The sequence below is a fragment of the Oreochromis aureus genome, linkage group 3 (assembly GCF_013358895.1).
Source record: "Oreochromis aureus strain Israel breed Guangdong linkage group 3, ZZ_aureus, whole genome shotgun sequence".
Classification (NCBI taxonomy): domain Eukaryota; kingdom Metazoa; phylum Chordata; class Actinopteri; order Cichliformes; family Cichlidae; genus Oreochromis; species Oreochromis aureus.
Genome location: NC_052944.1, coordinates 111,786,149 through 111,809,829, shown reverse-complemented (window position 1 = coordinate 111,809,829; position 23,681 = coordinate 111,786,149). Strand labels below are relative to the sequence as shown.

General features: G+C 41.5%; 1 protein-coding gene across 1 annotated transcript in view; it reads right to left on the bottom strand.

The window, feature by feature from the left end:
* The window catches only part of LOC116331969, a 249,588-nt gene that overhangs the window by 24,922 nt on the left and 200,985 nt on the right, over window positions 1–23,681 (bottom strand). The window contains exons 7-8 of the mRNA XM_039603810.1: window positions 13,166–13,339; window positions 2,623–2,796 (exon numbers count right to left, since the gene is read on the bottom strand). Of these exons, the coding sequence (XP_039459744.1) occupies window positions 2,623–2,796; window positions 13,166–13,339 (348 nt within the window). The remainder of the gene's footprint in view (window positions 1–2,622; window positions 2,797–13,165; window positions 13,340–23,681) is intronic.

Genomic DNA, 23,681 nt, shown 5'->3' with positions numbered 1-23,681 from the left:
ACCTGGGAGTTACAGAAACGTGCAGAACATGTGATTCATGTTGCACAGCAGTGGGACATTTGAAATAAAGTCAGCACACTCAGTACAGAGAGTGCATCAAATATGATGCTGCTGCCAGACGTCTGCCTTTGAACACGTCCCTGCATCACGCACAACACCAAGGTTGCCATGGCAATCACAGCTGACAGGGACAAAGTGCACAGCTGGAACCCTGCAGGTATATTTAACATGATGTATTTCTCAGTGTCCTGTCTGTGTGTGAGAGACAAACAGCCTCTGTATGTGTGTGTAAATACAGCATGAATATGTAGAGGACATGTTTGTGTATATAAGGACATGAATGCTCTGCGTCATTTGAATCTTTGATTCTTGTTTCTGTTGCAGGTCTGTGACTGAACTTCTGGGAGGAGAAAAGTTGGTTTCATGCTCTGTGATTCTGTGTTTTGTCATCTCTCTCAGCTGATGGAGAGATCAGATGATGACCCCGCCTACGTGGTCAAATTCAAGTCTACATTCAGAACAGACCTGGAGACACGCAAGCAAAATGCCAACATTGTATATGTGAAACCTGCTGCTGCACTGAAGCCAGATTCAAGGAGCTCAAGAGTTTACCCAGATCTTACTGAACTTACTGAAGGAACAGAGGGTTGTTGGAGGGAAACCTGTGGAAGCAACAACATCCGAGCCACCAGAGAAAAAGTTGGCCCTATTGGTGCTTCATCAGAGTGTGAACAGGAGGAAGACTCAGCTGAGAACAGTGTGGTGGATACAGAGCAGAGCCCACCATCAGTACAGAGGCCTGTTTATTAGAGTGCTGCTCCAAACATGCAGCACATGTACTTGGCCACAGCTGCAACATCTGTACCTGTGAGAGCTTGTTCTCTGTTGCTGCTCATATTGTACAGAGGAAGAGTTTCTTTATCATCAGAAAATGTCAATGAGCTTGTGTCTTAGCAGCTGGCTCGGTGCAGAGGAGGAAGAACATGTCAAGTCAGAGGAAGACAAATGCAGTTCATGTTGTCAACTCAACCTGGACGATTGAAAGAGTTTTTCTTTGTCTTGTTTCTGACTGAGATTCTACAAAGGAAATCCAGCACAAACACACACTTCACACACTCAAAGTCCTGCACAGTAAATGAGCTGATGAGCGTTTGTGCTGCTGCCTGATAACAGAAAAATAGTTCTGCTGGTTCCTGTTCTGAGAACACACATTTATAAATGTTCACTTGCTGTTGGTCAAAGGTGTGTTGGTGGCTCTGGACTCTGAGGGGAACTTTGTAAAAAACTAGATCAGATGTTGACGTCCTGGCAGAGACAAAGAACTTTGATTTGATATTTGATTTGATTAGATTCATGTTTCAGCTCAGACTGACAGAAATATTTGAACTGCTACTGTGTTAAAGCGAACACTGCTGTTAGAAAGCACCTGATTTGTTTCTGCACACTGAATGTTGCACTTCTCATACTGCAGTACTATTAAAATAAGTACACAATACACTACTTTTGAACTCGTGATTGAATGTTGCTGTAACAAAGCCATTAATGGCGATTCAAAGTGTTCACGGTTTCCCAGCACAACAAATGATTGTACAAGTGTGACTGATCCACTTTCTAATGTGTGTGTAGCCCACACTGTGTGTCACTGTGTCACAGGTGAGTCTGTGTATCCAGCTTCTATGAGGAGAACAGGATATAGTGACTGAGTCCAGCAGCTTAAAGTCTGACTCCATCCTCCATTTAAATAACTCACACCAACAACTGAACAGCTTTGCCTTTGTGTAGCTGACACTTCATTTTAATGTCCTTCTATTCTGCTTCATCTGGTTTCAGTTTCTATAAGCACACAGGTTTCATCAGTGACTCTGTGACCTCAGTAATCTTTGCTGAGCCTTAATGCTCTGAACAAAGCTGCACATCACAAGACTAAATAGAAATGAATCAGTCTTTCATTCCTCACTGCTGTTTGACTTCAGCTCTCAATGTCCCACCATAACTCATGGAAAGAATTACTGTCCATCCAGCTCCTGAACATGAAGCTGATAAAGGTGGAGTATTGTGAGGGCTGATGGAGATGATGAGGAAGATGTGAATCCAGGAGCAGTGGGTGGATGGCAGCATCAGCATGAAGGATCAGTGTGAGAACACATCATCATCCACAAAGAAAACCAGTCTGAGTGTCTGAGGCTCTTCCTATAAACACGCAGTCGCAGCTTGTGGCTGGAGTTAGCTTCGTTCACTAGTTAGCTGGTCTGCTAGTTAGCTGGGAGCTAACTCACTGGAACATTGGATGCTAAACTGTCTAAACTATGTGACCAGCTTTCATGACTGCTCTGTGTTAACTTATTCCTCTCAGTTTTTTCCTCCTTACAAACTAGTAAACCTTCTTTTTCAGCTTCTCCACACCCGAGCTGTGGCTAAGGTGCTACCAGCATGCAGGCTCGGTCTCTCTCACTCAAAAATTACACTCGTCACCCAGACAGGAACTACTTCCTGTTTTAGAACTTTTCAACATAAGAGTATGTTGCACTTCAGAAGACCTGCACATCTCATCTAAATAGAGGGCTGCCTTATTATTAATCTGCTAATTCTGTCAGTTGTTGAAAAAACAATGCTTGATCTCACCTGAGAGTTTCCAGCGTACAGTGTGGACTCTTTAGTCCTTCAGACAGAAGCTTCACGCCTGAATCCTTCAGGTTAATGTTACTGAGGTCTAGGTGTCTTAGATTAAAGGACTGAAAGCTGAGACCTGAGGCCAGAGCTGCACAGCTTCTCTCTGACAGGTCACAGTGACTCAGTCTGAAAATAACAGATAAACAATTAAAAAAAGAAAACAATTATGTTGATGTTTAATGAGATACTATTATATTTAGCAATATTTAATCTTGTTTTTGTCAGGATACTGAGCACTGATGCAGAGCAACATGTGGAGAGAATCAGAGGAGAAGAAGTGAAGAGAAAACAGCAGTAAAAGAACACTGAACTGTTCGGTGTGCTGTTAGTATCAACAAAATGTGTCAAATTTCTTTATTTTATATTTGTTTTAGTAGAAATAATGATTATCACTTAGAAAACAACCACAGGCCAGGTCGAGATGGCACTTTAGTAACAGTTACACGCAGAAATATTTCAGAAATGTGGACAATTTTGGCTGAAATCTATTCAGTATTGAACAAAGTGAGTACTGATAATCACTTAAGAGTTTTATATATTTTTCAGACATTAGCAGTCATTACTTCTTTTTTTAGTTTTGAGATTAACAAGAGCTAAAGACTATCATTTCAGTAAGATATATTTGACATATATACACTTATTTCAAGCGTGCTAGTCTTGTATTAACTGTAAAAAATCTGCCAATGGAACAAGTGAAAATTTCTAGATTCAATATTCACTGTCTTAAAACAGGTTGATATATCTTACTGAAATGATACTCTTTAGTTGATTGTGTCTTACTTTAACTGTAATGAGATATTTTTGACTAGAAATAAGACAAATATACTTAATAAGATTTTGAGTTTTTGCAGTGCATGTCTCCTGGTTTGTCCTGATACAAATAAATATGAGAATCATTGCAGGTCAAATCTTATCAGTCACATCTGTTAGTGCAGCTCTTCTCAAGATTGTATTGCTCAGAACTCTCCATTATCTACACAACGAAACATGGTGACTGACCTCAGAGTTTCAAATCGACATCGTGGATTCTCCAGAAGAACACACAGCTGCTTCAGTCCTGAATCCTGCAGGTTGTTGTAGTCTCCACTCAGGTCCAGTACTCTGGGATACGAGGGGTTGAACTTCAGCGCTGCTGCCAGATAATCACAGCAGATCTCTGACAAACCACAGCGCTTTAATCTGCATAAATAATGAAAGATGTGAGTTTATTAGACAAAGTGTGTGATAGGTCTATCTAAGCACAATCTTATTGCTGGAACAGCTGAGACAATCCACTACAATGGCAAAAGCACACGCCAGACACCAGAGCTCTTTGTGTGATCTCCTGCATGAGGAAGATGACCGAGACAAATGCTGTTCCTGCCGCTCGAACCACAGTCACTCTCAGTCCGCTCCCCCGTAGCACTGCTCTTTATTGTGGTTACATGAATATGCATAGGTTCATTAACATATGACATCTAAAACAGGCATATATGTGAACAAAGAGTACCAGCCTGTGTGTAGTGTAGGTATGCATGTGTGTGTGCTAGTGATGTGTCGTTCACGAACGAAATGGCTCTTAAAGCCGGATCTTTGACGCGAACGACGCGAGCTGGCTCCTTATCGCAAGCCGTGGTTTTTTTTTGTTTTTTTTGTTTTTTTTTTTTTCCCCCCTTTCTCTCACCCTCTCTCTCGCCCTTGTTTCCGCTTCACTCCGCATGCGAGCCTTCCATGATGAGGGGGGAGGGGCGGTAGTTACACTCAGTAGCTCAGAAACAGAGCGGGAGGGAGAGAGAGAGAAAGAGAGCCAGGGACAACAACGTCACATTAGAAAGGTATAGTAATCATCCACAACTATTTTCAGTTGCAGATGATAAAGGAGTCAGAAGGTTTATTCATGCAGGCCCATATGACAGAGAATATGCATGTTCTTTTTGTTTTCATATTTTAATTTATATTTAATTTATATTTAATTGTGTTGTGGTTTGTCGTGTTTAAATTTGTAAAAGGAAAAAGCTGAAAATGTAAAAAGTTAAAAGTTGAAATGTGAATAGTTGGTTTTTGTATTATATGATTTATTTATTACATTTTATGTGGAGTGAATAAATAAAAGTATATTTACGGTGACCCCTAGAGACAAAGCACGTACAAACTCCAAAACACGTACGAACTCTGAAGCACGTACAAACTCTAAAACACATAAAAACTCCAAAACACGTAAAAACTCCGAAGCACGTACAAACTCCAAAATACGTACAAAAGACAGCAGAAGTGCTCCAGAATGCTAGGCGCAGTGTTGAGCTTTTGTTACCTAGTGGCTACACAAGCCAGCAACGACCAACGACCGGATTTGGTGTGTGGTAGTAACAGGTAAATGAACATTTTTTTTTTAATTATTTGAATATATATGAGTGCTTGTGTATAAATACACAAACAATACACATATGCTTTCAATTGTGTAATTTAAGTGATCTAGGTAGCTCTATTTTGGAAGTTCAGTTCATGCTAGAAATGTGCTTCGGAGTTTGTACGTGTTTTGTCTCTAGGGTCCACCGCATATATTCATATATAAATAAAACCACTTTTTTTTACATTAATAATTCCTGTTGTGCATAATTTTATATTATTGTTAATAATAAATTAATTAAAGCAACAAAACAACCTGAAGAGCCGGTTCGGAGCCGAAAGTGCCGGCTCTTTTTGGTGAGCCGAACCGGTTCTCTAAAAAGAGCCGGAAATCCCATCACTAGTGTGTGCGCGTGTGGGTGTGTGTACAGGGAGTGCAGAATTATTAGGCAAGTTGGATTTTTGAGGAATAATTTTATTATTGAACAACAACCATGTTCTCAATGAACCCAAAAAACTCATTAATATCAAAGCTGAATGTTTTTGGAAGTAGTTTTTAGTTTTAGCTATTTTAGGGGGATATCTGTGTGTGCAGGTGACCATTACTGTGCATAATTATTAGGCAACTTAACAAAAAACAAATATATACCCATTTCAATTATTTATTTTTACCAGTGAAACCAATATTACATCTCCACATTCAGAAATATACATTTCTGACATTCAAAAACAAAACAAAAACAAATCAGCGACCAATATAGCCACCTTTCTTTGCAAGGACACTCAAAAGCCTGCCATCCATGGATTCTGTCAGTGTTTTGATCTGTTCACCATCAACATTGCGTGCAGCAGCAACCACAGCCTCCCAGACACTGTTCAGAGAGGTGTACTGGTTTCCCTCCTTGTTAATCTCACATTTAAAGATGGACCACAGGTTCTCAACTGGGTTCAGATCAGGTGAACAAGGAGGCCATGTCATTAGGGTATAAAAGAAGAAAAACTTTCTTGCCAGCCACGCTGTGGAGTACTTGGACGTGTGTGATGGAGCATTGTCCTGCATGAAAATCATGTTTTTCTTGGAGGATGCAGACTTCTTCCTGTACCACTGCTTGAAGAAGGTGTCTTCCAGAAACTGGCAGTAGGACTGGGAGTTGAGCTTGACTCCATCCTCAACCCGAAAAGGCCCCACAAGCTCATCTTTGATGATACCAGCCCAAACCAGTACTCCACCTTCACCTTGCTGGCGTCTGAGTGGGACTGGAGCTCTCTGCCCTTTACCAATCCAGCCACGGGCCCATCCATCTGGCCCATCAAGACTCACTCTCATTTCATCAGTCCATAAAACCTTAGAAAAATCAGTCTTGAGATATTTCTTGGCTCAGTCTTGACGTTTCAGCTTGTGTGTCTTGTTCAGTGGTGGTCGTCTTTCAGCCTTTCTTACCTTGGCCATGTCTCTGAGTATTGCACACCTTGTGCTTTTGGGCACTCCAGTGATGTTGCAGCTCTGAAATATGGCCAAACTGGTGCCAAGTGGCATCTTGGCAGCTGCACGCTTGACTTTTGTCAGTTCATGGGCAGTTATTTTGCGCCTTGGTTTTTCCACACGCTTCTTGCGACCCTGTTGACTATTTTGAATGAAACGCTTGATTGTTCGATGATCACGCTTCAGAAGCTTTGCAATTTTAAGACTGCTGTATCCCTCTGCAAGATATCTCACTATTTTTGACTTTTCTGAGCCTGTCAAGTCCTTCTTTTGACCCATTTTGCCAAAGGAAAGGAAGTTGCCTAATAATTATGCAATTATTTTTCACATTAAATGGTTCACATTAAAGTCGTACATGTATCATAAAGACTTGAAAAAGTCATGTTTTTCCATCCAGGAACCACATGGCTTCACTTTCAAAGGTGAAGTGTGAAAGAAACAGACATATTTGAAGTCCAACAACACCTTTTTCCAATTTTTGACCCATCTAAAGAGGAGGGATATTAGGCCCCTTATGTCAAACTGAGTGATTTGTGGCCCCAATAGATTATTCATGAGCTCAGGAAGTAATAAAGGAAGTAATAAAAATATGATATTCATAAAAATTATGATATTCATAAAATTATGATATTCATAAAATTATGATATTCATCAAAAGATGCTAGTTCATAGCTCATTAATTTTTTCCCCCAAAATAAATTATTTGATTATTAAAAAATTAGTTAGTTAAACTTGTGCTTTTGTAACGTTCAGTATGGCGAGACATACAGGTTGCATGCCTCGTTGGAAAACTTTATTTCAATTTATTTGCATTTGTTTAATCCGAACAAGGAGATTTAGAATCAAAGTCCAAGTTGCAAAAAAATCTCGCAATCCCCCAAGAATGAGCTCACCGCAGCTCCCCGCAAAAACCCCTAGGCAAACAAGCAGGAAGACCTCCTGAAAAAAACCCGTCTTTCTCCAAAAACACACAAAAAATCCCCCCTAGAATTACTTGATAGGGACCCCTCTATTACCAAAACTTATATTTGATAACAGGGCAAAAACTCCTGAAAAAATCCTTAGTCTTTTTTCTCAAATTCAGCGCCCCGCGGCTCCCACCCAACCCTTAGGCAAACAAGCAGGAAACCTCCTGAAAAAACCCTCCGTATTTTTATCCAAATACGCGCAACAAAAAACCCCTAGAATAACTTGTTAAGGAACCCTAACTTATATTCCCAAAACTTATATTCGATAACAGGGTAAAAACTCCTGAAAAAATCCTTAGTCTTTTTACTTCAAACCAGCCCTCTTACTAGCTCCGTCTCAAATTCAGCAAACAGCCTAAATTCTCCATCGCTCATACTCGCACTGAGTCGCAGCCAGCACACAATTTTTTCCCATTGTTACTCTCGCTGTATCTGCTCCTTAATGATTCTGGCTCTTCGTTCGAAATTTGCGCCGGAGACCAACTCCGCCTCCGAGGCGTGCCTAACTTGACCCCACTGCCAATCACATAACAAAGGGGCGGCTACCCTCGCATCCCGGTTTGCCAATCGGATACAGGTCCGATTTTTATGATCTGCGATAGGTGCACTCTCTTGCTCTCATTAAGGATACATAATCTAACATTTTCAGCTTAAATTTAACTATTTTTTCTCCCAGAAAAAAAAGACTTTTCTCTCTTTTTCTTAAAACAACATGGACGCCACACCTGCCAACCTCACTGTGGTCTCTCAGACCCCAGTAACTACTTACAGAGCCTCCGCCACGCCAACAGAACTCACACGATTACATCTTTGTTTTGGGCTATGCCTTCAGCCTTAGAGAAAGTGAAATCTATTTCTACCAGCTAAAAGCAGGTGAAAGTTTTGGCCTGCTAACACCACCATTCAGCCACCAACACCATCAACACCGACCTTTAAACATGGTGAGAAAAACAGTCACATACACGCAGTGGAAGACGAAAAGCACGCCATTTTCTCGGTGGTTTTGTAGAGCCAGTCAGCAACCAACAGACGATGACGGAACTATCAAACACCCAATCTGGTGTTTTCAACACCATGCTTTGAATTCCCACTCAGGACTGGTTGAAGATGGTGGGCGAAAAGAGTGGGAAAATATTAGAGCTTTTTAAGCTGAGTAAAACTACAATTGAACTGGTCCTAGTTGGAAAAACGTTGCCACGTTCTACATAGCACCGCCCCCTCATCTGGCCCCCTTACCCCCGCCTCCTCCTCTCCCAGTCCTTTTAAAAACCACAACGTCAGTTTCTTCTCCACATCATCTGAACAATCATGACTCACCATAGCTTCGGAGCCCCCTCTACTGCATCTCTACTGCATCTCCAGCTGATTCTACTCCACCACCGAGTCCACTGATGGCTCTGGCTACCCCACCTCAGAGCCCGCATCTGGGCTCAGCGTCTCCGGCCGATATGCTTCCAAATACTCCGCCGCCGCCCTCATCCCCTCAAGGCTGGAACTCGCTCAGCCATCCGCAACTCGCCGCTCTCGGTTGGCAATCCCCAGACCAGACCCCCGGCAACACTTTAGTCTCCGGTGCCTCGCTCTGGGCGACCCTGTATGCCCTTTTCCAAGAGCCTGAAGACATCGATCCCCACCCCAGCGAGAGCCGCGGATAGCCTTCGGCCGCGGACAACGACGAGGCGGCGAGTCTGCTCCCCACCACTGTTTTTGAACTTACAAAATTAACTGTCAAGTACCTTATTAACTCGCTAATCTAGAAACACTGGCAAGAAGTCTGTCAAGGATGTGAGGTCTCCCACCCCTCGCAGAGACGACATTCTTGTCTTTTCCCGCTGGAAAAATATTACTTTTTCAGGTACTATGATGAACTCTGCAAAAGATTATTATTATTTATTTTTTGGGGAAAAAATTAATGAGATATGAACTAGCATATTTTGATGAATATCATAATTTTATGAATATAATTTCATTAATATCATAATTTTTATGAATATCATATTTTTATTACTTCCTTTATTACTTCCTGAGCTCATGAATAATCTATTGGGGCCACAAATCACTCAGTTTGACATAAGGGGCCTAATATCCCTCCTCTAAAGGCCTAATTATAATAACAATGTACAAATTACTTGAATGTTTTTTTTCACAAGTCATACATTTATCATAAAAACATGAAAAATTGCCAAGTTTTACTGTGTGAAATCAAAAAAACTGAATAGGAAACACCAGAGTCCAAAATAAAACAAACTCCCAATTCAGGAGCCCGACAGTGGGACTGTGGTGAAGGCTCTACACTAAAGCTACACAAAAAGCTGAAGTTTGAAGCTGAAACTGTAAAGCTGTGAGTGAAAAAGCTCCGGTTTCTGTCACGTTACAGGAAACTTTCTTATTTCCACACTGATGCTTTTATTTCATGCTGCTTTTATTGAGTCAAACAGTGAAACTGTGCTGGACCAGCATCCCTGTACAGCAGAAACTTACAGCATTTGGCTGCTTCCATTGATCCCTCCGCACAGAGTTTCCGTTTCCTCTTCAGGTCCCAAAGTGCAGAGCAACAAGGTTTCAAACAGCTTCGTTACAGCAGCATCAGCCACAGAAATGCAGAAAAAATTCTTTGGATCTCTTCGTTGTGTTGTATGATGTTGTGTTTGCATATCTGGTGTTTGTGTTGCTTTGTGAGGATGGATCATCTACTGCAGCTCCAGATAAACAAGCTGGACCTGAACCTGGTAGCTTAACTTAGAAGACACTTGTGACGGGAACGTGTCAGAAGTTTTGTGCAGACAAGTGTTGATTTTGAGTCTGGGACGAGGTCTCCACAGTCTTGGTGGAGATCCACATTCTGCATACTGCCTGTGACAAGCTGGAGACATTTCTCCTCCAAATCCACTTAGCAGCTGCTCGTGGTGGTTTTAGCTTCATGTGTGCATGTTAGCATTAAGCCTTGGTCACACTCTGCTGTGAACACGGTCACGGACAGCTGGACGCGTGATGGCAATGTATTCCTTCCTGTTAAACTTCTTTGAGGTGAGCTTAAAGCTGCTGCTTGGGGCGCATGCACAGCTGGTTATTGTCCTGGAAATGTTCTGCCGACGAGTCCACATGCACACAACAAAGCTCAGTGTGGACGACGCTGTGGGTGCTCCAATGCTGATTGGTTGGAAAGTGGGCGGGAACAGGGAAGAGAGTGGACGGCAGCGTTCAGCACAAACATGGAGGATCAAAGAAGAAGAGCATGAGAAGCTCAGAGGCTGCAGTGGAGACTTTTCATTGTATCAGGACAAGCAGGGAAGGCATGGACATGAACTCTATCAGGCTGCCCAAGACCCCACATCGACTCAGAACTCTGCATTATCTACTGAGTCAGACTCAGAGGATCAGGGATCAGAAGTTCTACAAAGAGTAGAACCAGACTTCCTGTATAGAGGTCTGTGGGCCTACTGATCCACAGTGTCAGCACAACTTTCACATCATATTGATCTCAGCACAACTAAAACATGGTGACTGACCCCAGAGTTTCAAATCGACATCGTGGATTCTCCAGAAGAACACACAGCTGCTTCACTCCTGAATCCTGCAGCTTGCTGTTGTGACTCAGCTCCAGCTCTCTCAGATGGGAGGGGTTGGACTTCAGTGCAGCTGCCAGATAATCACAGCTGATCTCTGACAAATCACAGCTCACCAATCTGTATAAAGAATGAAAGATGCAAGTTTATTAGACAAAGTGTGTGCTTGAAATCATTCAGTGTTTCATAATCTGCTCAGAGTCGAAGAAGGTTCAGAATCTAGAAGTTTAGAAAAAGGAAACTCCAAACAGCTGAAGCCAACAGGAAGCAGCTTCAAACAAACACAACAAGAGAAAAAACTCTGAATGCTTCACAATAAAGTTGTACATGTATCTTAAAAACAGTAAAAAGACTTGAAAAAGTTCTGGTTTTCCTTCAAGGAACCACAGGGCTTCACTTTTAAAGGTGGAGTGTGAAAGAAATGGACATATTTGAAGTCCAACAACACCTTTTTCCAATCTTTGACCAACCTAAAGGCATAATTATAACAACAATCAAATATTCCTTGAAATGTTCTTTGGGGGAAATGTTCAAGTGGGGGCGGGATGTTCGAGGTCACGTCCCACAGTCCTCTGATTGTTTTTTATTGTTGCTGAATTTTTTGACCAGAGTTCAGCCTGACAGTTTGATGCTCAGTGGGAGATACTAGACTGTAGACAAAACTTTCAAGTGCCAGAAATAAACAATTTTTAGCTTTTAAAACATTTAAAGTATTTGTCATTAGCCATAGTCACTTACTGACTGGGCTACACCATAGAGACTGGCTATGATGATAAATGATTAACCTGGACCAGAATGCAGGCAGACAGGAGAGCACTTTATCGGTTTCAGTTCTGCTGCTACAAGGACAGATACAGAAAATGTCTCCTTATTTTATGATATTTACATTTTGGATTTATTAAGGACTCTTTATGTTGTTCTTTTTAATTGATGTCTTGATATATATATTGTTTTCCTGACCAATGTTGTTTCTGTAACAACTTCTGGGACGTATTAAACACTTCTCCCCTCGGAGCGCAACAACAGCTGCCCAGTTCTGTGTTGTTGTGTTTTTTTCAGTTTGCAATGCTAAATCTGACCGCTTGATGAATCTGAACAAGAAACTAAGATAAATGAGAGTCTGATATATGAACAAACAGCTCTGTAAAAACCAATACAGGCAGGAAACTGAAGCTTAGATTGATGGAAGTGCTGCAGACGTGAAGACGCATTCTCACAGGATCCAATGTAATTTTAAGAAATCAGACTTTAAAAATATGTGCTCTAAAATTACAGATAATTTAATACAAATGAAAAACAAACAAAACTATGAACCACTATCTCTCTACACATGTAAACATAATGATTGAAAGAAATTTAAAACATAAGTTTCCTGAAATATGGATATGGAAATTATTAAATACTATTGAATATGCATTGTAATTAATGCCCAGTAGACACCATACCATGTAATTTGGACATGGTTTTCATTCCATACATGAAACGAGGAACGTGACAACCCCACTGAAGTGAGTAGATCCAGGAAACTGGGGAACGTTGGCAGGAAAATATGGATATTATATCAAGGTCATGTGGTCAATCTAGCACATCAGGAGGAGCCAATGTGTCAGCACTGCGAACCCCACAGTGTTGGTAAGAAGAGAATTACTGGCCTTAGACTGAAACTTTACACAAAAAATGCATATAACAGTGGCCACAATAAATATCTGAACCAGCCAATGTGGGAAAAGAGCTCAACATGATCAGTGCTCAGGGCCTTCTAATCCATCTCTGAACGCCTTGCTGTCCTCACTATCAACAGCACCATCAGAGCCCACATCATTGTTGTCTGGATCAGTTGGGAATCAGTGACATTGTGAGCAGAAAAACTGAGACGAGCAGGCCTCTTGTTGGCTATATTGACTGCTATGGAACAAATGGCCTGCTTGTCAAACAAAACATGCCACAGAAAACATGAAATGAACAATACTTCTGTTTTACCAATGAAACAAACTAATGTGGCTGTAAAACAACTTCGGACAGTAATGAAGAATCTCCTAAGCCATCCAAAGATAAATAAAAGGTCACTTGCCAAGTCTAAAAAGCTTGGTTGTTTATAGAATAATATGATTCAGACTTTAAATGATCAGCAGTGGGAATGTTTGGATCCTGACCTGAGAGTTTCCAGTGTACAATGTGGACTCTGGAGTGCAGCAGACAGAAACTTCACTCCTGAATCCTGCAGGTTATTGTTACTCAGGTCCAGCTCTTTCAGACAAGAGGACTGGGAGTTGAGAACTGAGGACAGAGCATCACAGCTTCTCTCTGAGAGGTTACAGCCACTCAGTCTGAAAAACAAAAAAACAAATTAATTTAAATCAGTCAAATGAAACTGTCACGGTTCTGGGTCAGTTTGACCCAGTATTTTGAGTTGTTATGTTTTGGTGTGTTTTTGCATTTTGGATTCTTTTTCTTATTATGATGATAATGACGATTATGACTCTATGTTTCAGTTATTCTTGTTTAGGGATTAGTTCGTAGGTTTTGTGTTCTAATGTTTATTGCAGGTTTAGTTCAGTGTCTAGTCTGTCTCTCAGTGTCGTGTCTGCATCTTTGTTTAGTGGTGTCTTGTTTCCTGTTTTACTCTGAAGGTTCATGTTCCTGTCTTATGTCAGTGTTTCTAGCTTTGTTCCCCCTGTCTCATTAGGTCTTATTCCTCCCAGCTGTGTTCCCCTTCTGTCTCTAATTCCTTGATGACTTCCTCAGTGTATTTAAGCCCAGTGTGTCTTTGTGTCAGTGTCGCGTTGTCTGTTAACATTCCTGTGATTCTAGCTACACGTCATGAGTCATAGTTTTTCAGTCTCTGTTCTGGTCATGTTCATAGTAATCTGCTCCTGTCATGTTCTCATAGCCTTTCATGTACCAGTCCAGAGGACTGTCCTTTGCTTTTTCATGTCGTATTCATAGCTCTTAGTTACAGTCCAAGTCAGAGTCTTAGTTTTTCTTAGTCTTTAGTTGTTTCCCAGTTTAGGCCCTTTGTTTAGGTCATTGCCATAGTTTATGTTTGGTTCTTTTTGCTTTACTGTTTACCGGCCCTAATAAAGGCTCACTTTAAGTTCAATAAACGTTTTGCCTCCTTCGTCTGTGTCCGCACCTGGGTCCTCCAAACACCCTCCTCACGGTCTGCCAGAAACATTTTTTTAAATGCCAGCATGCAAAACAATTAACTAAATAGCTTCATTAAAAAACAACTGTCCTTCTATATCAGCACTTAATCCTTGTAAGCTCCACCTGCTCCACCTTCTGAGTGAGAATACATTAAACAAACTGCAAATCTAGTACAAACATAATTTCTGATTCACGATTGGAAATGTAATCTTCTCAGATCCATTTGTACATTTTAGAGCCTGATACTGAAATATAACAGTGGACAGCACAGACATTCACAGCAGCAAAGATCACAGAAGATGACTATATTCAGTAAATATTACACTCATGCTGAAGATGCAAGAAATACCAAAGGTAGGTAAACCTCTGGCTGTTGCAGCCATCCAGTAAGACATGCTTTGTACTGCTCTGCTGCAGTTTGTGACACCTGGTGGATGAGTTGTGAAGGATGATGAAACGAACACTTAATCCCATGTTTTTCTTCTAAACTGGATGGAATTTTGACAGCTGAGAGTTTTTTACACTCTATCCCAGCTACAAATCAGAACACAACAAATAAATAACTTTATCCACTTATATCCTTATCATTCAAGACTGTGAAAAGATTCTCTACTCACAGGATACAGGTGACTTTAGATAAGAGAGATGATTTGGAAGATGATGAAGGCCTTTTGTCTTCACTGTATAGGACAGAGAAGACAGGAAGGGAGGGAGAAGTCAGGAGAATGACACACAGGAAATGGTCTTGAGCAGACTCAAACCCAGGCCCTGGAGTCGCGACTCTAACCTTCAGTACATGGATCAGCTACTCAGCCAGGTAAGCTACAGCAGCAGTTACCAGAGTGTGAGCTAATTTGAAGAGAATAATGAGAATGACTATAAGTCAGGTATGAAAACAAAAAACAGCTTATCATCAGCCAACAAGGCGGAAAAACAGAGAGCTTGAATGACCAAGCTGTGACCAAGGGTGACTCACTCCGTGGTCTTCTTGCCCATGGAGTGAGACAATCTGCATGAATATCAACGTGGTGCAACCAAGGCCATCATAAAGGACAACTGTCATTGTACAGGCCATCCAAGCTCATTTTATCTTTTCATCCCAAATACCACCTTAAAAATTATCCAGATTAGGAGATGTTAATCTGAATTGTGTTCTAGATCCAATCACAACAAAAAGAGAGCTGTTGTGTGTCCAAGGGGAACAGGAATGATATATAATAATATATAATATATTCTACATGCATAAATCCACAAAATAGATCTGCAACACTCAAAGGTAAACTCTGCCCATCATGTGTTTTATAGGCTGTTAGGAAAAGGTTATTGTTTCAATAGTGCAGAACTACAGACTGACATGAATCTGTTTAACTTCTAATTAAGATCAATAAAATAACCATTAATAGTAATGATAAAGTCTTGATGCATTCTCAATCATCCAGGAAGGTAAATCTCCAAAAGTTGATTCTGTTCATCTGGACGTAGCGTTTTGTGGGAGAAACGTTTCGTCACTCGTCCAGGTGACTTCTTCAGTCTCAGCTGACTGCAGGTTTCCCCAAACCTTATAAGCAGTACATTTGCTTAATGACTGAAACCAGCCCACTGAAGTGGTCCAGATGAACAGAATCAACTTTTGGAGAGTAATGATAAGGTTTGCTTTAGACTGTGGTGCCTGTTTATCATTAAAGGCTGACAAATAGACACCATGCTGGCAATAAATGACATGAAGGCTGACTTGGGTTTTTTTGTTGTTTTCATTGTGTTTTTTTTTTGTTTGTTTGTTTGTTTTTACATCAAGATTGAATTTTATAGCAACCACAGCAGAGATGGCCAGGGAAGATGTTCTGAAAGGAGAAGTAGCTAAAAGACTTTGTTTCAAATGAATTAAGGTGCTGCACCAAAGTCTGTACCAACATTTTGACAACCCCCACTTGACAACAGTGTGAAGGACAAACTGGAAGAAAAGGAGCTTAAGGGAGGGACAACCATCTGCTGCAACCAGTTTGGAGTGAAGGGAGAGAGCAGGCCAAAAAACAACAAAGAAACATAAAAACACACTGTGGAAGACCGAGGCAAAGTTTAGCAATCAATTCAATTCATCAGTGGTGCATGAACACATGGAAAGTGGAGAGAGTTGGGTGAAGATGTAATGCTCAGTACTTCCTGGGAAGCGCCCAGAAATCTAAGCTTAAAAAGTGTAACTAAGGATGTTTCTATGGCTGCAATCAATGTTCCCTCTAAGCTGCTCGCGTGCGCAATCGGACATTGCTGGCATGGTCTCTGGTGCACAGAAAATCTGCGTTGCGCACAAAAGAAAAAAAAATCCAACCTGAATTGAAATTAAAATAAATACGTTAACAATTCTGTTTTGCAGTGTGTGTCAGTAAGTGACCGGTGACTGGCTGGTCCAAGCAATGATGCGATTCACATTTGTATATACGCAGCTAATCAACATCGTTGACAGGCTATAACAGCGTCCTTATGTGCCGACACCGGTGTTTTAGCTAGCAAAGCGGCGTGGCTGATGTAGAGTGAAGCCACGTTAATAACAACATGTACAACCATTGGAGATGTGAGCAGGACAGATGGAACAATTGACGGAATAATTGTGGACTTTATACCAGTTTTTAAATTGTGTTGATAGTCCACGTAAAACCAGAGTTATGATAAAAATATATGCAATGTTTGGTTTTCTTCCTGAATACTCTTTGTTTATATTTACTGCGGGAAGAAACCGTAAAAACGGCATTTTATATGGAAAGCAGTTGAAAGCACTCTCTGCCTGTGAGCGAAAACAAAACCAAACCCCCCCCCCACCTTTCCTATTGGTGGAAAAAAGTACAATGTGGACCAATCAAAAAATTATATGGCAACATGGCGTTTAGATGTTTAGGAAGGGGGAAGTTGTAGGAGTTACGGCGGTGTTTTGAGATGTGAGAGATTTGCGACATTTAGTGCAAATCTTGTGTAGTTAGTGTGTAGTTAGTGTGTAGTGTAGTCAATAGTTTTGCAGTGTGTGTCAGAACAATGAGGCGGCTGCTGAATGTTACAGGTGTTACAGCAGTGATACATCTCCTGTTGTCAGGCCTGCAGGTATCAGGCTGTTGTTCTCCTTTATCTCATAGTGGACACAAATTATTTTTTGGAGTGGCACAAATAATTTGTGTGGCATCAAATCTGATGCAGAACAGCTGATTGTACTGTAAATAGTTTGAAATGTTTGTTTAAAAAAACAAAACACCTTGGCTGCATTTTTATGGAACGCCAGGACTGCCATAATGAATGGCAAGCTACAGTGTAGCCACAGCTGCCCTGGGGCGCACTGACAGAGGCGAGGCTGCCGGACACTGGCACCACCGGGCCCTCTGACCACTACACTACACACTAACTATACAAGATTTGCACATGGGGTTAGTATCTTGCCCAAGGATATTTGGCATGCAGCCAGGAGGCAGCCTGGGATCGAACCACCGACCTTCTGATTAGTGGCTGACCTGCTCTGCCACCTGAGCTACAGCCACCCGATGGGGTTAACGCTGCCCATGCAGCTTCTCTAACATTTGATTGGTTGCCGTGCAATGTAAGTCAAAACAGGTCGATCCTAGATAATCGATTGCTTCTGTAGACTTGAGGCAGCCAGGTATCCCAGAATGCATTTCAAATCACAGGCAGCAATGGTGGTGGTGTAGTTTTAAAATACCCAGTTTTTCTGTCACCAACTACACTTTTAACAGTGTTTTAGCCGCGAATGTCGCGCCGTAATCTTCACATGTCTGGTCAGGTTGTCAACATAGAACATGTTTGCAAAAGTGCTCAGATGTTTTCAGAGATTTCACTGCTCTGCTAACACTCAGCATGCAGAGAGCACCGAGGGGGTTACGTCAACCGGTTTGTTTACATATTCCACTTTCCGTGTTCCACATGTTGCATTCGCAGATTCTCATTTTCACCGAACGATCGTCTCTTTCCGCCTGGTCTTGTGTGTCTGTGCTTCTGTAACATAAAGAACGAGCTGACATGTTTCTCACGACACCAGCGATCAGCTCAACAGACCGTCAGTTTACCTGCATGCATCCTCCTCCTCACCTGTCAGCTGTTTAACACCTGCTGCTGATTCAAGAAACACGCCCACGTTACCTGGTGATCATCACAGTTTAACTGGGCAGCCGGTGCTCGATATAACGCAATGTCAGCGCATTTTTCTGCACAAGATAAGTAAATATAGTATTTCTCCCGAGCGCAGAGCTGCTGGAGCTTGTTTCCTTACAGAGCGCTTTATAGGCAAACCCACTTTATCAGCGGCTGATGTCCAATCACAGGCACACAGCTTTGAAACCTCACCTGAGTTTTAGCTCTCAGTGGTTAAACGCTGGACTTAATTCACTCAGGTTTTGTCTGTCGGGTCACGTTTACTTCGCTGTTTTATTTACAACTGAGCAAATCGGTTTGGCTGAGGCTAAAGTTACGTTTCATAACTGCAGAGTTTTACAGACGTTTAATGGTTCACTGGCACATGTGTTAGACTGAAGCATTCGCTTTTCTTTATCTGGTGTGTTTCGGATTTAACAGTGAATTTTGAGATTAAACTCACTTTCAAAATGTTTTATACAAAGAGGAAAGAGAAGGCACATTTCCACCGAGAGGAGCAGAGTTTGCAACAGCATGTTCATTATGAAAACTGCAACCTGGACAGAAATATTATATCATCTGTTTTTTAATAGTTATTCAACTGTATTCTAAGCACCAGCTATCTGCTAGAATTTTTAGAGTTTACTTAACTAAAAATAAATGAGGTTAACATATAATTTGTGTGATTTTATTTCTCTCTCTTTTTATTCATTTATTTATTTTTTTGCTTTTTCGGTCATGTTATGTTTAACTGTCAAAGGCTTGTTACAAACTATGAAACACATCTTGCAGACTTCTGGATGTTAGAAGAAAACTAATACTGCTCATGAATGAGACTAAAGGCAGGAAGGTGTCCTTTAAAACTAAACTATTTATATCATAGTTTATGATATAGCACGTGTATTTCAGTAATAGCCTACTGATTTCAGCAGCTCACATGGGTGTTATCTGTGATACTCCTTAACTATAATTTATCCAAGTAAACTTCAGTTAACCATTCAGACAGTTCTTTTGCAATGAAAAACATAAACACCTGTTTGACGTTTGCTTTATATCTAATCTTCCTCTCAAACATTTAAACAGCAGCGAGTCTGCAGCTGAGGGAACACAAACTCAAACTGTCGGAACAGGTTTAATCGTGGATTTATTTGGTAATTTATTAAATGTATAACTGTTATTCTAATCTGCTGCTGAGTCTCTGACCCTGATGAGAATGCAGAAAACACAGATCACGAACACCTGTTCAACCAATCACTTTCTTTCCACTTTGATCTGCGACAAACTTCTGTACTTCTTCTTCTTTATACTGTTTTATGGCGGTTGGCAAATAGCAAATTGTGCATTACCGCCACCAACTAAACAGCTTCTTTGGCTCTCGGAGGAGGTGGATGCATCCTTCACTCTTTTCCTCCCTTATCTTCCCTGTATGCTTCTTTTATGTCCTTGTCTGGTCTCGTGTGACTAACCCTAAGAGAGCCTCTCATTTTTGCTCTTGTTCTCTAAAATCTAAAGAAGAACTTTGGATTTCATCAATTGGTCCTTCAATGCAATTGACAACCTCTTCTCGATGAGAAGCCTGGGTACGGGAAAGCCCCAGTGTCCTGGAGGGACATTCCCTGCTGAATACTGAATACACGATGGATGACTGGCAGAAGTGGCGCGTCGTGTGCCTAGCGGGACTGTCAATCGAGGATATTGAAGAAATGTACCTATTCTGAAACATGATGACGGGGTTCATGCTGATCGGAGCTCGCTTGGCCTTGGCTTATTGGAAACCAGTGAATGCTGTTCAACCCCCTGATGGTGCCAGCTGGATGCTTAAAGGCCGAGGCTGACAATGCTTGAAGGTTGACGCAGATGAAAACAACAACAATTCTTCCCTGAGATACGATAACAAGAACGAACTGACTCTCCTGCCATATTCCTCAAGGCCATCCGCCTAGGCTGCGGACAATTTGCCTAATAGGCGAAAGGACACTTTATCAGGCTGAACACAGGAGACACATCCTGACACACAATGCACGCACACATGTACACTGATACACCCTCACCACCACCCTCCCTTCCCTGAATCCAACGCCTCCTCCCATGCTTAACTTCCTTCCGATGTGGACAGCGGCTCAGCCGAAGGTGTGATCAGATATGTACATTGGGATACTCCCCTATGTTGCTTGTCTGTGTTTCATGGTTTTATGGTGTGATGATATGTGTGCTTTCGTTATGTGGTATGGAAGGTTTGTTTTCTCCTCATACATGAGCAGAATTTTTTTTTTTCCTCCTGGAATGCCCTTCTGTGTTACACATTTCACTGTTTTTCCTTTTTTGCTACCCATCATGCTACCTATATCTGGAGACAGGTCTCCCCAATGTGATGTTTTTGTATTGTATGTACGGTCGGCAAGGTCAGTAATTTCAGTTGCAGGCAACTGCAACCGACAAATGAAGGCATTCATCCAATCCAATGGTGTGGAGTGACTATGACAGACTATGATAACTGTGGTGATTATAACAGACGACCTGACAATGAAACACAGAAAACAAAGGACTTAAATACACAGGAGGTGATCAGGGGAAGTAGGAACACATGGGGAAACAGCTGATACACATGAACCTAATTACATCACAGGGGAAGTGAAACTAAACACAAAGGCAAAGACACACCAGACTCTTTAAAAAATAAAGTGGGAAACACTGAGAAAATAACAATAATCAAACAATAAACAAAAAAAGAAAACACTGGGTCACATACCCAGTACCGTGACACATGGAGCTTTTAAATAAAGACTGATAACACAACAACAGCACTGATGATCATAGTTTACGGTGCATTCAGTGTCTCAAGTACACCAAGTTCTTCAGCCATCAAAGAGGTTACAGTTTTATTGTAGGAATTCCAAAACTTCATGAGACAAATTCATACAAAGACATAAAGGCGGATAAAACAAAATTACTGACACAGTTGGATGTTAAAAGTAAAGCCATGAGTACAAATGTACTTACAGAGCTTTGTTGGAGGCTTTGACCACTGGCAGCAGCCTCAGAAGAGCCTCCTCTGAAGCAGAGTATTTCTTCAGGTCAAACACATCCAGATCTTTTTCTGATGACAGTAAGATGAAGACCAGAGCTGACCACTGAGCAGGAGACAGTTTATCTGTGGAGAGACTTCCTGATCTCAGGGACTGTTGGATCTCCTTCACTAGAGAACAATCATTCAGTTCATTCAGACAGTGAAACAGATTGATGCTTTTCTCTGCAGACAGATTCTCACTGAGCTTCTCCTTGATATACTGGACTGTTTCCTGATTGGTCTGTGAGCTACTTCCTGTCTGTGTCAGCAGACCTCGTAGGAGAGTCTGATTGGTCTGCAGTGAAAGACCCAGGAGGAAGCGGAGGAACAAGTCCAGGTGTCCATTTGGACTCTGTAAGGCCTTGTTCACAGCACTCTGGTGGAGAGATTTTAAACTAATTTTCTTCTTAAATAATTTAGACCATGGTTTTACTCGTTGTTCTTCCAGCAGATTGTTTCCAGAGTTGATGAAGGTCAGATGGACATGAAGAGCAGCCAGAAACTCCTGAACACTCAGATGGATGAAGCAGAACACCTTGTCCTGGTACAGTCCTCTCTCCTCTTTAAAGATCTGTGTGAACACTCCTGAATACACTGAGGCTGCTCTGATATCGATGCCACACTCTGTCAGGTCTGATTCATAGAAGATCAGGTTTCCTTGCTGCAGCTGATCAAAAGCCAGTTTTCCCAGAGATTTAATCATCTTCCTGTTCTTTTTATTCCAGTGTGGATCCGTCTCAGCTCCTCCATCATACTTGGCCTTCTTCACTTTGGCCTGAACCACCAGGAAGTGGATGTACATCTCAGTCAGGGTGTTGGGCAGCTGTCCTCCCTCTCTGGTTTTCAGCACATCCTCCAGAACTGTAGCAGTGATCCAGCAGAAGACTGGGATGTGGCACATGATGTGGAGGCTTCGTGATGTCTTGATGTGGGAGATGATCCTGCTGGCCTGCTCCTCATCTCTGAATCTCTTCCTGAAGTACTCCTCCTTCTGTGGGTCAGTGAACCCTCTGACCTCTGTCACCATGCCAACACAGTCAGGAGGGATCTGATTGGCTGCTGCAGGTCGTGTGGTTATCCAGAGGCGAGCAGAGGGAAGCAGTTTCCCCCTGATGAGGTTTATCAGCAGCACATCCACTGAGGTGGACTTTCTAGGGTCAGTTAGGATTGTAGTTTTGTGGAAGTGCAGAGGAAGTCGACACTCATCCAGACCATCAAAGATGAACACAACCTGGAAGTCTTCAAAGCTGCAGATTCCTGCTTCTTTGGTTTCAGTAAAGAGGTGATGAACAAGTTCCACCAAGCTGAACTTTTCCTCTTTCAGCACATTCAGCTCTCTGAAAGTGAATGGAAATATGAACTGGATGTCCTGGTTGGCTTTGTCTTCAGCCCAGTCCAGGGTGTATTTCTGTGTTAAGACTGTTTTCCCAATGCCAGCCACTCCCTTTGTCAGCACTGTTCTAATGGGTTCATCTCTTCCAGGTGAGGCTTTAAAGATGTCTTCTTGTCTGATTGTTGTTTCTGGTCTGTCTGGTTTCCTGGATGCTGTTTCAATCTGTCTGACCTCATGTTCATCATTGACCTCTGCAGTCCCTCCCTCTGTGATGTAGAGCTCTGTGTAGATCTGATTCAGAAGGGTTGGGTTTCCTGCTTTAGCGATGCCCTCAAACACACACTGGAACTTCTTCCTCAGTTTAGATTTAAGCCCAGGCTGACAATTTTTAAGAGTATCTGAATTAAAAACAGCAGATAGGCTGTTAGGCTGTTGCAGTTTATACAGTGCCAACACATGTTTATATATCTGTTTATTGCCATCTTGTTAAATTGTTTAAATATCACCCAATGTTTGAGTACTTTGATGTTGAATCAAATTGAGACTTCTCCTTAAGCATCTCATATTTCCATGAAATATTAGAAATATATTTAGAGAATCATAATTTTTCCTCAAATCTACTCAGATCTGAAATTATCTCAATGAAGAAATGTTCTACTTTATAACTTCACCATCCTGCTATAAAACATAAGACAAAATGATTTCAGTCTCATTAGTATTAAACTGAAAAGCTTGGATGTTGGACATTGTTTACATTCTGATCTTTAGTTTTACTTCTTGCAGTTTTTGCACTACAGCAAATCTGCCAGGAGGAGAGACACAAGTTAGTATTTGCCGTTACCAGCGTGATGATGAAGTGGGCAAGCACCAAAAAGCTGCTGACGTTCTTCACATTCAGTAGTGAAATATACGCACACTCCACTTTGCAGTTATTTATTTGTAAAAAATGTTTGGAATCATGTATGATTTTCGTTCCACTTCTCACGTGTACACCACT